This window comes from Chlorocebus sabaeus, chromosome 19, assembly GCF_047675955.1.
Source record: "Chlorocebus sabaeus isolate Y175 chromosome 19, mChlSab1.0.hap1, whole genome shotgun sequence".
NCBI lineage: Eukaryota > Metazoa > Chordata > Mammalia > Primates > Cercopithecidae > Chlorocebus > Chlorocebus sabaeus.
The window spans coordinates 18,578,915-18,595,640 of record NC_132922.1 but is presented as its reverse complement, the minus strand read 5'-3'; the positions used below and the strand labels follow the sequence as shown (position 1 = coordinate 18,595,640).

General features: G+C 41.9%; 1 protein-coding gene across 1 annotated transcript in view; it reads right to left on the bottom strand.

Annotated features, from left to right (window-relative positions):
- The window catches only part of SLC5A4 (solute carrier family 5 member 4), a 41,859-nt gene that overhangs the window by 16,541 nt on the left and 8,592 nt on the right, over nt 1–16,726 (bottom strand). Inside the window, exons 6-7 of the mRNA XM_007975555.3 lie at nt 3,548–3,653; nt 1,813–1,893 (exon numbers count right to left, since the gene is read on the bottom strand). Of these exons, the coding sequence (XP_007973746.3) occupies nt 1,813–1,893; nt 3,548–3,653 (187 nt within the window). The remainder of the gene's footprint in view (nt 1–1,812; nt 1,894–3,547; nt 3,654–16,726) is intronic.

The window sequence follows — 16,726 nt, the reverse complement described above, 5'->3', positions numbered from 1 at the left end:
AATTATCCATCAGAAAGCCCCAGCTCCTCTGAAAAGATCAGGAGGCAAAGGCCTCTCTTCTTGACCCAGAGCTTGGCTCTTTTTATCTTACTTGCAATCTGGTTTTCTGGTGCAACACTATATTTTGCCTGTTACAATAAAAAAAAAATTGGAAAGATAAGAAGCAGAAATTGGGGGTGGCAGGTTAGACGTGACAAGGGAAAATGGTGGGACTCAGCCTGTTCGGGTCCGGAAAGGCTAGTCAGGTGCAGAAGAGAATTGTGGTTGCTCTTAAAAAGCTGAGCCCAGGCATCTGGGGTAGCTTAGTATAGCTTTAAATGATGAAAAATTCATCAGAGTATTATACAATTGTAGGGTTGAGTTAACATTAATCTACTTCATTATTTAGCTGAAGGACTACTATGTGCCAAACACCGTGCTAGGATCATGTACAAAATAAATGTACAAGGCAGGAACTTAGCTGAGTGGAGGATACAGACAATACAAGGAAGTTGCTTTGATTAGATAAATATGGATTGTAACAAAAATACATAGGAGACTCTAAGAGATGAGAGTCCCCCTCTTCATCCTAAAGATGGCAGAATTGAGGTTTAGAGACCTAATGCCAGGGAGTGCATCACTGAGGCCAGAAACCAAGGCACCATGAACAAGAACAGCACAGAAGTTCTGGATAACTGAATAGAAAGTACACAAAGAATTGGTGCTAACAACTAGCCTCTGGAGTGGCACTGTGCAACAGAAACATTCTGCAGTGATAGAACTGTCCTGTATCCATGCCGTCCAGAATGGCTAGTTTTCCTATGCAAAGATAAATACCATAATAAGAGAAAACAAACATTGGCAAGCTGTATATTAGGTCAATATTGCTTGATGGCAATGAACTGAATGATACTAATAAGTGAGCATTATTAAGAAAACTCCAACCTGTATTTGTGTATTGTCACAATGCAATAGATTTCCATCCAAAATAGTCATAATGAGGTTACGGATGTTTTGGATGAAAATCCACTACAATACATTGTTTGAGTACACAAACATAGGTTGTGTATTCTATGTCTGTGTATGATTCAGTTGAACTAATATTCGGTTCTCAAATTTTTTCCTACTATTTAATCCTTCATTTCATAAAAATTCTATGTAAATGAAAGGTTTCTAGACTTTGAATCTAATGTACAAATACTTCTGTAAAATTATCAACCCACTGCTACTGATTTTGTCTGTCCTTCACACAAAGAAATTAAGGTTAAATGAGATAACTTACCTAAGCAATAATTTTTTTTTTTTTTTTTTTTTTGAGACGGAGTCTCGCTCTGTCGCCCAGGCTGGAGTGCAGTGGCCGGATCTCAGCTCACTGCAAGCTCCGCCTCCCGGGTTTACGCCATTCTCCTGCCTCAACCTCCCGAGTAGCTGGGACTACAGGTGCCCGCCACCTCGCCTGGCTAGTTTTTCGTATTTTTTAGTACAGACGGGGTTTCACCGTGTTAGCCAGGATGGTCTCGATCTCCTGACCTCGTGATCCGCCCATCTCGGCCTCCCAAAGTGCTGGGATTACAGGCTTGAGCCACCGCGCCCGGCCAGCAATAATTTTTAAAAGAAAGTAATGTTCTTTTCCCCACCATCCATTTCCTTATGCTGAGATAATAAAGCAAGAAAGAAGTCAGGCAGATATTTCAGTGATGGGGATTATATAAATGACGGGAAACTGTGACCAGATGGAACTGGAAGGCATCCCAATAAGGAGCAGACAGACTGAACAGAAACAAGTCCCGTCACTTCCAGCCCCTGGGCACTGCACGTAGGGTCATCACTTACCAAACCCCATGAGAATAAAAGAGCCAATCAGCATGATGATGGTCTGGAGGGTGTCTGTGTAAATCACCGAGGCCAAACCCCCTGGTGAGAGAAAGAAAAGAACCAGGGCATTTTATCCATGTGTCCCCATGTATTTGCCTTCACCACTGGGTTCTCCTCTACCCAGAACCCTGGAAATCACCCAGTAGAAGACATCAAAAGCTCCTAGGTGAGCCACAAGCTTGTCCTGACATCATGATCTCCTCAGCACTGGTTCTCCTACTTCCCTTGCTTTGCCCTGATTCAAAGTTTCTGTGAATTACAGTGAAGTTTCATCTTTGTGTGAGTTTTTGAATATTAAGCAGGGGAAAAGGCAGCACTTTAATACCATGAGAGTTTCTCTTATCAATCCCTCAATTTACACCCATTCAGCACAGTGCACCTGCTCTAAAATATCTAGCGAAACCACTTTTGCTCTAGTGCTGGAACGTATTATTGTTTCATTAATTCAGTACCAGATATAGTTACCGTGTTTTGTGTTTTGCTGTAGTGTTGAACAACAAAAAATCCCAAACCCAGCTTATTTTTCAAGTCTAGACTAACTAAGCTGTCAGTCTAGTCAGTCACCAGCACCTTCAACAAGATATTCCCTTTATGAGAGTGTCATGAGAAAATAAGATGAATCCTGAACACAGGAGACTCATGCCCGTATCGCTCCCTTATTCTGAAACACATGCTCTGTGGAAGTTGTCTGTACCAAAATAGAGACACTTATGTCAAACCCTAACAAAATGGGGCTGGGAGGTCATGCAGGTAGGGCCCTCATACATCTATGCCAGTAACAGGAACTGTTGGAAGACATTATCATGAAGACTGTCTCCTAGCAACAGCCAGTACCACCAATGAACAAACACCAGCAGCTGCAAGAAGCAGGTGAAACAATCATCTTTGTTTCAATACAGCTTACGTGGGCTCTCCCTCTCTGTCTTTAAAAGCCTCCCCTTTGCCCCAACCCCCTTGGAAGTCCTGTGGTCTGCCATAGGACATGTATCCTGGTTTGCAATCCCTCACTATTCCCAAAGAAACTCCTCATTTTGGAGAGTTGGTCTCTCTGTCACTTATTTTAGGTTGACAGTTCAAATGCACAGAAATGGCCCCAAAACTGTTTTGACTGTTCTAGCTGGTATTTTTCCTTACATCTTCCAACTCAGCTGGTATACTTTAATTTTTATGTTAGTATGCATGAGAAGCATATCAACATACCTGGTTCATGAGAGCCTGCTTGGACTATTGTCACACATCGTCTCCCGCCAGCAACCCACTGCTCCAGTTCTCCTTTCTCAACTGCACCATTCATGGCCAAGGCCATGCCCTGGCATCCTGTGTTCATTTGAATCTCACCTTTCATTTGCTAGTCTCCTGTCTGAGCTGCTATTTCCTCCCAACCGTCTGTGTGGATGATATGCTGAATTCTAAGTGCCAGTCTGGGTACCAAACACATAGCTGAACCAAATGACCTGTTTCCCACGCCATCCCCCACATAATTCCCTTCCATCAAGATTCTCACTTCTAATACCAAGGATTCTGTGTTCTATGCTCTAGTTGTGTTTCTGGTGCTGTGCTTGACTCTCATAGTGGGAATGAAATGGTGCCTTTACCTCGGCAGCAACAAGGCTAACACTGAGAATGCTAATTGCAGGTTGGGGTGGGATCAGCAAAAGACAGTCTGAGTGAGCAAAACATACAACATACTCACCAGTGATGGTGTAAACAGCTGTCATAGCCAAGAGGATGACGATTGCCAGGTAAAGGTCCAATCCCAAGGCCAGCTTGATGAATATAGCTCCAGCAAACATGTCTGACTAAAAAGGGAACAGTCAGGATGAGAAAGAAACGTGCATTTGAGTCCACTGGTTTCTCTGCCCCAAAGTCCACTCTTCTTAACCCTTCTTTTTCTGATAGACTCCTACTTATCCTTCAAGAATCCACTGAGATGGCCCCAGAGTAATACCTTCCATAAAGCCTCAAAAATTATCTTCACTGTCTTCACTCTCTTCTATATTCTCATAGAAGTTAGTTCTGTGCTCAATTGAGGTGCTTATTAAATGAGGTGACATGTCCTGAGAACTTTTTCTGTACCATGAGGCTTAGAGAGGCTGAGTAATTGCTTATAGGAAGCTCCTCGACTGTGATGGAGTATTTAGAAATATATCTTCTCCTTGAGCCCAGGAGTTTGAGGCTACAGTGAGTGGTAATTGGATAGAAAGTATGTACCAAGCGGCTGGGCGCGGTGGCTCAAGCCTGTAATCCCAGCACTTTGGGAGACTGAGGCGGGCGGATCACGAGATCAGGAGATCGAGACCATCCTGGCTAACACGGTGAAACCCCGTCTCTACTAAAAATACAAAAAATGGGCCGGGCATGGTGGCCAGGGCTTGTAGTCCCAGTTACTCAGAGGCTGAGGCAGGAGAATGGCATGAACCCGGGAGGCGGAGCTTGCAGTGAGCCGAGATCGCACCACTGCATGCCAGCCTGGGCGACAGAGCGAGACTCCATCTCAAAAAAAAAAAAAAAAAGAAAGAAAGAAAGAAAGAAAGAAGGGGGGCGGAGCAAGATGGCCGAATAGGAACAGCTCCAGTCTCCAACTCCCAGCGCGAGCAACACAGAAGACCGGTGATTTCTGCATTTTCAACTGAGGTACTGGGTTCATCTCACTGGGGAGTGCCAGACGATCGGTGCTGGTCAGCTGCTGCAGCCCAACCAGCGAGAGCTGAAGCAGGGCGAGGCATTGCCTCACCTGGAAAGCGCAAGGGGGAAGGGAATCCCTTTTCCTAGCCAGGGGAACTGAGACACACAACACCTGGAAAATCGGGTAACTCCCACCCGAATACTGCGCTTTAAGCAAACAGGCACACCAGGAGAACATATCCCACACCTGGCCGGGAGGGTCCCACACCCACGGAGCCTCCCTCATTGCTAGCACAGCAGTCTGTGATCTACCGGCAAGGCAGCAGCGAGGCTGGGGGAGGGGCGCCCGCCATTGCTGAGGCTTAAGTAGGTAAACAAAGCTGCTGGGAAGCTCGAACTGGGTGGAGCTCACAGCAGCTCAAGGAAACCTGCCTGTCTCTGTAGACTCCACCTCTGGGGACAGGGCACAGTAAACAATAACAAACGCAGCAGCTCTGCAGACGCAAAGGACTCTGTCTGACAGCTTTGAAGAGAGCAGTGGATCTCCCAACACGGAGGTTGAGATCTGAGAAGGGACAGACTCCCTGCTCAAGTGGGTCCCTGACCCCTGAGTAGCCTAACTGGGAGACATCTCCCACTAGGGGCAGTCTGACACCCCACACCTCACAGGGTGGAGTACACCCCTGAGAGGAAGCTTCCAAAGCAAGAATCAGACAGGTACACTCGCTGTTCAGAAATATTCTATCTTCTGCAGCCTCTGCTGCTGATACCCAGGCAAACAGGGTCTGGAGTGGACCTCAAGCAATCTCCTACAGCTACAACCTACAGCTGAGGATCCTGACTGTTAGAAGGAAAGCTATCAAACAGGAAGGACACCTACACCAAAACCCCATCAGTACATCACCACCATCAAAGACCAGAGGCAGATAAAACCACAAAGATGGGGAAAAAGCAGGGCAGAAAAGCTGGAAATTCAAAAAATAAGAGCGCATCTCCCCCGGCAAAGGAGCGCAGCTCATCGCCAGCAACGGATCAAAGCTGGATGGAGAATGACTTTGACGAGATGAGAGAAGAAGGCTTCAGTCCATCAAATTTCTCAGAGCTAAAGGAGGAATTACGTACCCAGCGCAAAGAAACTAAAAATCTTGAAAAAAAAGTGGAAGAATTGATGGCTAGAGTAATTAATGCAGAGAAGCTCACAAACGAAATGAAAGAGACGAAAACCATGGCACGAGAAATACGTGACAAATGCACAAGCTTCAGTAACTGACTCGATCAACTGGAAGAAAGAATGTCAGTGATTGAGGATCAAATGAATGAAATGAAGCGAGAAGAGAAACCAAAAGAAAAAAGAAGAAAAAGAAATGAACAAAGCCTGCAAGAAGTATGGGATTATGTAAAAAGACCAAATCTGCGTCTGATTGGGGTGCCTGAAAGTGACGGGGAAAATGGAACCAAGTTGGAAAACACTCTTCGGGATATCATCCAGGAGAACTTCCCCAACCTAGTAGGGCAGGCCAACATTCAAATCCAGGAAATACAGAGAACGCCACAAAGATACTCCTCGAGAAGAGCAACTCCAAGACACATAATTGCCAGATTCACCAAAGTTGAAATGAAGGAAAAAATCTTAAGGGCAGCCAGAGAGAAAGGTCGGGTTACCCACAAAGGGAAGCCCATCAGACTAACAGCAGATCTCTCGGCAGAAACTCTTCAAGCCAGAAGAGAGTGGGGGCCAATATTCAACATTCTTAAAGAAAAGAATTTTAAACCCAGAATTTTATATCCAGCCAAACTAAGTTTCATAAGTGAAGGAGAAATAAAATCCTTTACAGATAAGCTAATGCTTAGAGATTTTGTCACCACTAGGCCTGCCTTACAAGAGACCCTGAAGGAAGCACTAAACATGGAAAGGAACAACCGGTACCAGCCATTGCAAAAACATGCCAAAATGTAAAGACCATCAAGGCTAGGAAGAAACTGCATCAACTAACGAGCAAAATAACCAGTTAATATCATAATGGCAGGATCAAGTTCACACATAACAATATTAACCTTAAATGTAAATGGACTAAATGCTCCAATTAAAAGACACAGACTGGCACACTGGATAAAGAGTCAAGACCCATCAGTCTGCTGTATTCAGGAGACCCATCTCACACGCAGAGACATACATAGGCTCAAAATAAAGGGATGGAGGAAGATTTACCAAGCAAATGGAGAACAAAAAAAAGCGGGGGTTGCAATACTAGTCTCTGATAAAACAGACTTTAAACCATCAAAGATCAAAAGAGACAAAGAAGGCCATTACATAATGGTAAAGGGATCAATTCAACAGGAAGAGCTAACTATCCTAAATATATATGCACCCAATACAGGAGCACCCAGATTCATAAAGCAAGTCCTTAGAGACTTACAAAGAGACTTAGACTCCCATACAATAATAATGGGAGACTTCAACACTCCACTGTCAACATTAGACAGATCAACGAGACAGAAAGTTAACAAGGATATCCAGGAACTGAACTCATCTCTGCAGCAAGCAGACCTAATAGACATCTATAGAACTCTCCACCCCAAATCAACAGAATATACATTCTTCTCAGCACCACATCGTACTTACTCCAAAATTGACCACGTAATTGGAAGTAAAGCACTCCTCAGCAAATGTACAAGAACAGAAATTATAACAAACTGTCTCTCAGACCACAGTGCAATCAAACTAGAACTCAGGACTAAGAAACTCAATCAAAACCGCTCAACTACATGGAAACTGAACAACCTGCTCCTGAATGACTACTGGGTACATAACGAAAAGAAGGCAGAAATAAAGATGTTCTTTGAAACCAATGAGAACAAGACACAACATACCAGAATCTCTGGGACACATTTAAAGCAGTGTGTAGAGGGAAATTTATAGCACTAAATGCCCACAAGAGAAAGCAGGAAAGATCTAAAATTGACACTCTAACATCGCAATTAAAAGAACTAGAGAAGCAAGAGCAAACATATTCGAAAGCTAGCAGAAGGCAAGAAATAACTAAGATCAGAGCAGAACTGAAGGAGATAGAGACACAAAAAACCCTCCAAAAAATCAATGAATCCAGGAGTTGGTTTTTTGAAAAGATCAACAAAATTGACAGACCACTAGCAAGACTAATAAAGAAGAAAAGAGAGAAGAATCAAATCGACGCAATTAAAAATGATAAAGGGGATATCACCACCGACCCCACAGAAATACAAACTACCATCAGAGAATACTATAAACACCTCTACGCAAATAAACTGGAAAATCTAGAAGAAATGGATAATTTCCTGGACACTTATACTCTTCCAAGACTAAACCAGGAAGAAGTTGAATCCCTGAATAGACCAATAGCAGGCTCTGAAATTGAGGCAATAATTAATAGCCTACCAACCAAAAAAAGTCCAGGACCAGATGGATTCACAGCTGAATTCTACCAGAGGTACAAGGAGGAGCTGGTACCATTCCTTCTGAAACTATTCCAATCAATAGAAAAAGAGGGAATCCTCCCTAACTCATTTTATGAGGCCAACATCATCCTGATACCAAAGCCTGGCAGAGACACAACAAAAAAAGAGAATTTTAGACCAATATCCCTGATGAACATCGATGCAAAAATCCTCAATAAAATACTGGCAAACCAGATTCAGCAACACATCAAAAAGCTTATCCACCATGATCAAGTGGGCTTCATCCCTGGGATGCAAGGCTGGTTCAACATTCGCAAATCAATAAACATAATCCAGCATATAAACAGAACCAAAGACAAGAACCACATCATTATCTCAATAGATGCAGAAAAGGCTTTTGACAAAATTCAACAGCCCTTCCTGCTAAAAACGCTCAATAAATTCGGTATTGATGGAACGTACCTCAAAATAATAAGAGCTATTTATGACAAACCCACAGCCAATATCATACTGAATGGGCATAAACTGGAAAAATTCCCTTTGAAAACTGGCACAAGACATGGATGCCCTCTCTCACCACTCCTATTCAACATAGTGTTGGAAGTTCTGGCTAGGGCAATCAGGCAAGAGAAAGAAATTAAGGGGATTCAGTTAGGAAAAGAAGAAGTCAAATTGTCCCTGTTTGCAGACGACATGATTGTATATTTAGAAAACCCCATTGTCTCAGCCCAAAATCTCCTTAAGCTGATAAGCAACTTCAGCAAAGTCTCAGGATACAAAATTAATGTGCAAAAATCACAAGCATTCTTATACACCAGTGACAGTCAAACAGAGAGCCAAATCAGGAATGAACTTCCATTCACAATTGCTTCAAAGAGAATAAAATACCTAGGAATCCAACTTACAAGGGATGTAAAGGACCTCTTCAAGGAGAACTACAAACCACTGCTCAGTGAAATAAAAGAGGACACAAACAAATGGAAGAACATACCATGCTCATGGATAGGAAGAATCAATATCGTGAAAATGGCCATACTGCCCAAGGTAATTTATAGATTCAATGCCATCCCCATCAAGCTACCAATGAGCTTCTTCACAGAATTGGAAAAAACTGCTTTAAAGTTCATATGGAACCAAAAAAGAGCCCGCATCTCCAAGACAATCCTAAGTCAAAAGAACAAAGCTGGAGGCATCACGCTACCTGACTTCAAACTATACTACAAGGCTACAGTAACCAAAACAGCATGGTACTGGTACCAAAACAGAGATATAGACCAATGGAACAGAACAGAGTCCTCAGAAATAATACCACACATCTACAGCCATCTGATCTTTGACAAACCTGAGAGAAACAAGAAATGGGGAAAGGATTCCCTATTTAATAAATGGTGCTGGGAAAATTGGCTAGCCATAAGTAGAAAGCTGAAACTGGATCCTTTCCTTACTCCTTATACGAAAATTAATTCAAGATGGATTAGAGACTTAAATGTTAGACCTAATACCATAAAAATCCTAGAGGAAAACCTAGGTAGTACCATTCAGGACATAGGCATGGGCAAAGACTTCATGTCTAAAACACCAAAAGCAACGGCAGCAAAAGCCAAAATTGACAAATGGGATCTCATTAAACTAAAGAGCTTCTGCACAGCAAAAGAAACTACCATCAGAGTGAACAGGCAACCTACAGAATGGGAGAAAATTTTTGCAATCTACTCATCTGACAAAGGGCTAATATCCAGAACCTACAAAGAACTCAAACAAATTTACAAGAAAAAAACAAACAACCCCATCAAAAAGTGGGCAAAGGATATGAACAGACATTTCTCAAAAGAAGACATTCATACAGCCAACAGACACATGAAAAAATGCTCATCATCACTGGCCATCAGAGAAATGCAAATCAAAACCACAATGAGATACCATCTCACACCAGTTAGAATGGCGATCATTAAAAAGTCAGGAAACAACAGGTGCTGGAGAGGATGTGGAGAAATAGGAACACTTTTACACTGTTGGTGGGATTGTAAACTAGTTCAACCATTATGGAAAACAGTATGGCAATTCCTCAAGGACCTAGAACTAGATGTACCATATGACCCAGCCATCCCATTACTAGGTATATACCCAAAGGATTATAAATTATGCTGCTATAAAGACACATGCACACGTATGTTTATTGCAGCACTATTCACAATAGCAAAGACTTGGAATCAACCCAAATGTCCACCAGTGACAGATTGGATTAAGAAAATGTGGCACATATACACCATGGAATACTATGCAGCCATAAAAAAGGATGAGTTTGTGTCCTTTGTAGGGACATGGATGCAGCTGGAAACCATCATTCTTAGCAAACTATCACAAGAACAGAAAACCAAACACCGCATGTTCTCACTCATAGGCGGGAACTGAACAATGAGATCACTTGGACTTGGGAAGGGGAACATCACACACCGGGGCCTATCATGGGGAGGGGGGAGGGGGGAGGGATTGCATTGGGAGTTATACCTGATGTAAATGACGAGTTGATGGGTGCAGCACACCAACATGGCACAAGTATACATATGTAGCAAACCTGCACGTTGTGCACATGTAGCCTACAACTTGAAGTTTAATAATAATAAATAAATTAAAAAAAAAAAAAAGAAAGAAAGAAAGAAAGAAAGAAAGAAAGAAATAACCAAAATAGAATACAACCAAAGAACATTGTTTCGTATATATTCCAAATATATATGTGCTACAATGATTGAAAATTGGTTTGAATTGGGGGGTCGGTTATGATTATTTTTGAAATTGAGGGGAAAATGTAGAATTAATTTAGATTATGCAGACTGTGCTGTAAAAGCATGATGCTGGCTGGAATTCAATTAATTACATGTGTCTCTGACCCTCCTAGGGCCCTTAGGTCTAACCATAAAAAAGGGAGATTATGATCAACTTAGAAATCTCTCTAAGGCAAACATATTTCAATGGGAAGTACATTTTCCTATCTACAATGTTTGGCTCAGCATAATTAACATGAATAATTTAGGACAATTTCCTGCTAGTTATTATATGTGTGTGTATATATATATAAAACTAATAAGATATATGTTCTTAAAATTAGTATTATTGTTTGCCAATGAGGATTTTTATAATTATCTGTTCGTTTTAATTTTCCTAAAATTATTAACAGAACTGAGTCTGGTTTTAAGAGATGAATTGGGTAACATTTTTTTCTCTGTTCTGGAAAAACTTAAGCTGCCAATGGATCATCTCTTCCTTGAAACCTTGACAGAATCTACCCCCACCCTTCTCCGTGTCCCCAAACTACCTGTCAGGTAGGCATTATTGTCATCATTTTGCATCTGAGAAAACGGAGGCTTAGGGAATTTGTCCTGGATCACCCAGCTAGAAAGTGGTAAGCTCAGGATTTAAACCTGTGTGGTGTGACTCAGAAGCTTACATGGTTAAGCACTTTGTTATACTGCTATCATGGAATTTTACTTAGTGAAATATGTGGGGAACACTTAGAGAAGTATAGACAAATTATTCTAGGAAGATGGTGAATGTGGCAGCATGGTTTGTGAACTTCCATGACTCTCTACATTAGACAGAGCAAGTTTATGGCAAAACCAACAAAATTAGATGACCGGGTATTTCCATGAGGCCCAAAAGGCAAGACGGTAGGTGCAAATCAACCTCAGCCACAAGACCTGCATGACAGCAAGATCTGGGAGGAGGCAGAGAGAAACAGTAGCTTATCTGAAGAAACTTAGACATCCCCACAGAGCCACCAGGTGACCGCTGAGAAGCACAGTGGGACAATTTCAGAACTACAGCAGAGCATAGAAGAGGCTTTGCTTTAATAACCAGTGGGCAACTATAAAGGCTACTTGGTAAATTCCAAAAGGGTTCAGAGCAGTCTGGGTCAAACAAGCTCTCAAAACCAACAGCCAAAGCTGCCTTTCAGAACAGGGACTTACACCCAGGAGAAACTTCTAGAAAAGGCAAAAAAATTTGGCAAAGTGAGGAACACCATGTTTGATGATACACTAGGCTTCTGGTGGGGATGGAGAAGGACTGCAAATAAGTTCCGAATTCATTTTTAGTTTGTTTGTTTGTTTGTAACAGTATGGGTGAGGCAATTCGGAAATAATTTTCTTGTTAAAAATATTTACTTATTTTTGTTTTGGCCAGGCACAGTGGCTGATGCCTGTAATCCCAGCATTTTGGGAGGCCAAAGCGGGTGGATCACTTGAGGTCTTTTGTCAATTTATGCTTTTGTTATCTGTGGTTTTGAGGTCTTATCCAAAAAAATCTTTGCTCAGGCCAATGTCCTGAAGCATTTCTGAAACCATTTTTGATGCATTATAGGATTGAGCAAACAAACTATATATGTGTGTGTGTGTGTGTGTGTATGTGTGTGTGTGTATATATATCTCTGTGTGTGTGTGTGTGTGTATATATATGTTGATGAATTGGAGGGCCAGGATTCTCAATTGTGGAAGAAGGAACATATAAATATAGAATTGCAGAAGGCAATAAAATACTCTATAAAGCTGGATTGGAATTGGAGGTATTCATGTGAACTCATGATCTCTAAACTGTATATGTATGTGTATAGCTGCCTAGAAAGTATATGTATGTGTGTGTATGAATATATCTATTTCTGTGTGTGCATTTACATGTGTGTATGCATGCATTTATTTCCTAATTCTGTCAGCTAAAAGAGTCAAGAAAAAAAGTCAACCCAATAAGCACACTTAGCACCCAGATTTTTGTTTCTAATACCGTTCCCCACTAAAGGAGCCAGGGCTGTCCCAGAAAAACAGGTGACTCCAGGGCTGGAGCAGGGCTGGTACAAGATGAGTCTGAAACATTTTGTTAGGCCAGAATTTAAGAAATTGCTCAACAAAATGATGGGATCATGCTCCATCCTTTACACAGAATCCAGTGTGAGGAACTCTCACTGGCCAAATGTGGTATAAGTATCAAAATAACTGGCCGGGCGTGGTGGCTTATGCCTATAATCACAGCACTTTGGGAGGCTGAGGCAGGCAGATCACGAGGTCAGGAGTTCAAGACCAGCCTGACTAGCATGGTGAAACCCCGTCTCTACTAAAAATACAAAAAATTAGCCAGGTGTGGTGGCACTCGCCTGTAGTTCCGCCTACTCAGGAGGCTGAGGCAGGAGAATCGCTTGAACCTGGCAGGCATGGAGGTTGCGGTGAGCTGAGGTCGCGCCACTGCACTCCAGTGTGGGTGACAGAGTGAGACTCCATCTCAAAAAAAAAAAAAAAAGTATCAAATAACTGCATATAATAATATTGGTAAACCAATGATAAATAGGAAGGTATCAGTCCAATATCAGTAATAGATAAACAGAGAAGGGAAGCCTCCTGCCCTCGGTAACCTGCTGAATGCTGGCTGGGAACTATGGAAAGAGTGCTGGAGTTGGAAAATTATTATTTGGCAACCATCATAGTAAAGATTGGATCTGATAAGAATCATTTATGAATGTTAAATCTAGTGGAAAAATTTGAAGAGGAACTGGATATTTCAATGGTTTAAAGCATCTATCACAGACCGTTTATTGGTTACAGGGGAAAATAAAACAGTAATTCTATAGTGGAGAAATTGGGCAATACTTCGACCAGGTGATTAAAATTAACATCACCATTGAGGAACAGATGGGCACTGAATACTTCGACAGGATACTTTTAGTAGGCTATATCACTTATGAAGTATTCGAGCCAAGAAGAAGGCATAACCTGAATCCAACCATGAAGAAATATCAGGCAAATCCAAAATAAAGGTTGTCATATTAAGAAGGGTGGAGTAGGGACTCTATCCTTCAAAATGTCAGTGTCATCAAAGACAGAAAAGGGATATGGAAATCTTCCAGAAGAAAGGAGGCTGAAGACCTTTGGCAACTGAATGTGGCGCCTAAGCCTAGACTGCATCCTGCACTGGAGAAGGAAAGATGATAAAAAGGATATTACTGGGTCAATTGACAAAGTTGGAATATAAATGGTAGATTAGTGTATCCATGTTATGTTTACTCGAGTTGATAATTCCACTGTGGTTTTGCCAGAGATTATCCCTACTCCTAGGAATAACGATATACAGAGAAGGCTTAGTTTAAAAAAACCATCATTTTACAACTGCCACAGGAAAGACTGGATCAGGTAAAAATCACTGGATCAGGTAGAATCATCAATGAGTGTTAAATCTGGGGGAAATTTTACATTGAAATTTTTGGGGTTAAAGGGCAATGATATATATAACAACCTCAAATAGTTAAAAATGTATGAGAGACACTTTGGGAGGCTGAGCAGGGTGGATCATTTGAGGTCAGGAGTTCGAGACCAGCCTGGCCAACATGGTGAAACCCCATCTCTACTAAAAATACAAAAAAAATTAACCGAGCGTGTTGGTGCGTGCCTGTAATCCTGGCTACTAGGGAGGCTAAGGCAGGAGAATCGCTTGAACCTGAGAGGCACAGGTTGCAGTGAGCTGAGACTGTACCACGGCACTCCAGCCTGGAAGATACAGTGAGACTCTGTCTCTGTTTCTTTGCAGAACTTGGGACTGGAAACAGGTGTAGCAGGAGACGGTTGTATTTTTCTCTAAGATTTGAAATAAAATCTGACATCTTATCATCCCACCCGATATTGATGTTGGCCAAAAACCTGTTCTTGATTTTCTGAGCCTAGATCCCAACTCAGTTGTACAAATACAAAGTACTTTCTGTAACTCTATTGCACATTGGGGTTTTCCAGGAATACTAACTAATATTGAGGGAACATTTCACTTTTAAAAAAATGTTCAGCATTTCAGAAAGAGTGTTACTTGTGGAGGTGCCACACATGCATACCTGCCTCTGTCTGCATTTATAGCTGTCTTCACTCATACTGCTTTATCCTCATCCACAGAGGGGTGAGTATTACACCACAGCATTCTGACTTGATGTGTAGTTCTACTTAATCATTTTCATATTAAAACACACTATCTTATTATGGATTCCTTGACCTTTGTTTCTATTACACAGTACTATTAAGGAATTAAATCCATGGTTTTGAAATTATATATAAGTAGTCGACATATTATCAATGATTTTTTTTCTAAAGAAATAGGGACTACTCCAAGTCACTCAGGCTGGGGTGCAGTGGCATGATCTTAGCTCACTATAACTTAGCTCCTGGGTTAAGTGATCCTTCTGCCTCAGCCAAAGTAGCTGGGGCAATAAATGTGTGCCACAACACCTGGCTAAATAATTTTTTTCTTTTTTTTTTTTGTAGAGACAAGGGTCTCACTGTTTAGCCCAGGCAAGTCTGGAACCCCTGGCCTCCAGTGATCCTCCTGCCTCAGCCTCCCGAAGTGCGGGATTGCAGGCAGAAGTCACTGGGCTCAGCCACCAATGACTTTTTTAAAATTGTGGTAAAACATATATGACATAAAATTTACCATTTAACCATTTAAGTATATAATTCAGTGGCATTAATTACACTAACAATGACTGTAAAATATTTCTCATAATAAAGAGGAATTGCAAGGATCAGAATTTTCTTTTGCTATAAAGGACTGTATTAAAACAATAGTCAATATCTGAATAAAGACTGTAGATTAGGTAATAGTTTGTATCAAATCTCAATACAAATGTTATTGCAGTTTGAGAACCAGTGAACAAGATGATCTTTTCCAACCTGGGCAGAGGAGAGTTATGAAAACTGTACTGTCCTAATGTCTCATAACGATCTGTTTAATAAGTAACTAGGACACAATCCGTTATCACAGTGTAAGAGTACACAAAAGGTCATGTCTAAGGTTGATCATTATTAATGTCACTTAAGACATAAACTTGCAGGCAAGAATGGACTCCTGCTAAGGTGTTTTTCCAGCCAACCATGGACTCTGCACAGCCACGGACCCATACATAGCTTCCCTGCACCCACACTCAGATCACCAACATTCCGTCCCTCCCCATCCACCAGCAACCCTCCAGCCTGGGAGGTTGCATCCTTCGGGGAGCCCTTTCACTGTGCGTTGTTCTCTGTTCTCTGTCTTCATGCCTGCTTATGCTCTTTTTTTGAAAAAAAAATTATCGATTTACTTTTTTGAGACGGAGTCTCGCTCTTGTCGCCTGGCCGGAGTGCAGAGGTGTGATCTCGGTACACTGCAACCTCTGCCTCCCAGGTTCAAGCATTTCTCCTGCCTCAGCCTCCTGAGTAGCCAGGACTACAAGTGCATTCCACCATGCCCAGCTAATTTTTGTATTTGTAGTAGAGATGAGGTTTCACCACGTTGGCCAGTATGGTCTCCATCTCTTGACCTCATGATCTGCCTGCCTCGACCTCCCAAAGTGTTGGGATTACAGGTGTGAGCCACTGCCCCTGGTCTGCTTTAGAATCATAAAGCTGTATATGTCAGCACCAGAGGAGAACTGGGAGATTAGCAAGTCCAACGATTTAAGAAACGTGTGAACTCTAAGCCCCTGATACCTGTGAGCTCCTCTGCTTCCCTCTGCCTCACCTAACCTTCCCATCCCGGGGAATACTTAAGTGCCCTCTCCAAGAGTACGACCCCCAATGCCATCCATCAGGGAGTATCCTCTTCTCTGGGTGTGCACAGCACATTTTCTGTACTTGTCCGTGCACTCTAGTTCAGCATGTATTTTAGTACGTTTGCATGTATTGTCATACAAGACTAATTATTTCATGTGCAGAATTCTTATCTCCTTAGCCAGATGGTAAACTCCCATTGCTCAAGAATCTTTGCTACACTCACACACAGCTCAATAATATGCAGTCAGTGCTGGGCAATGCTCACA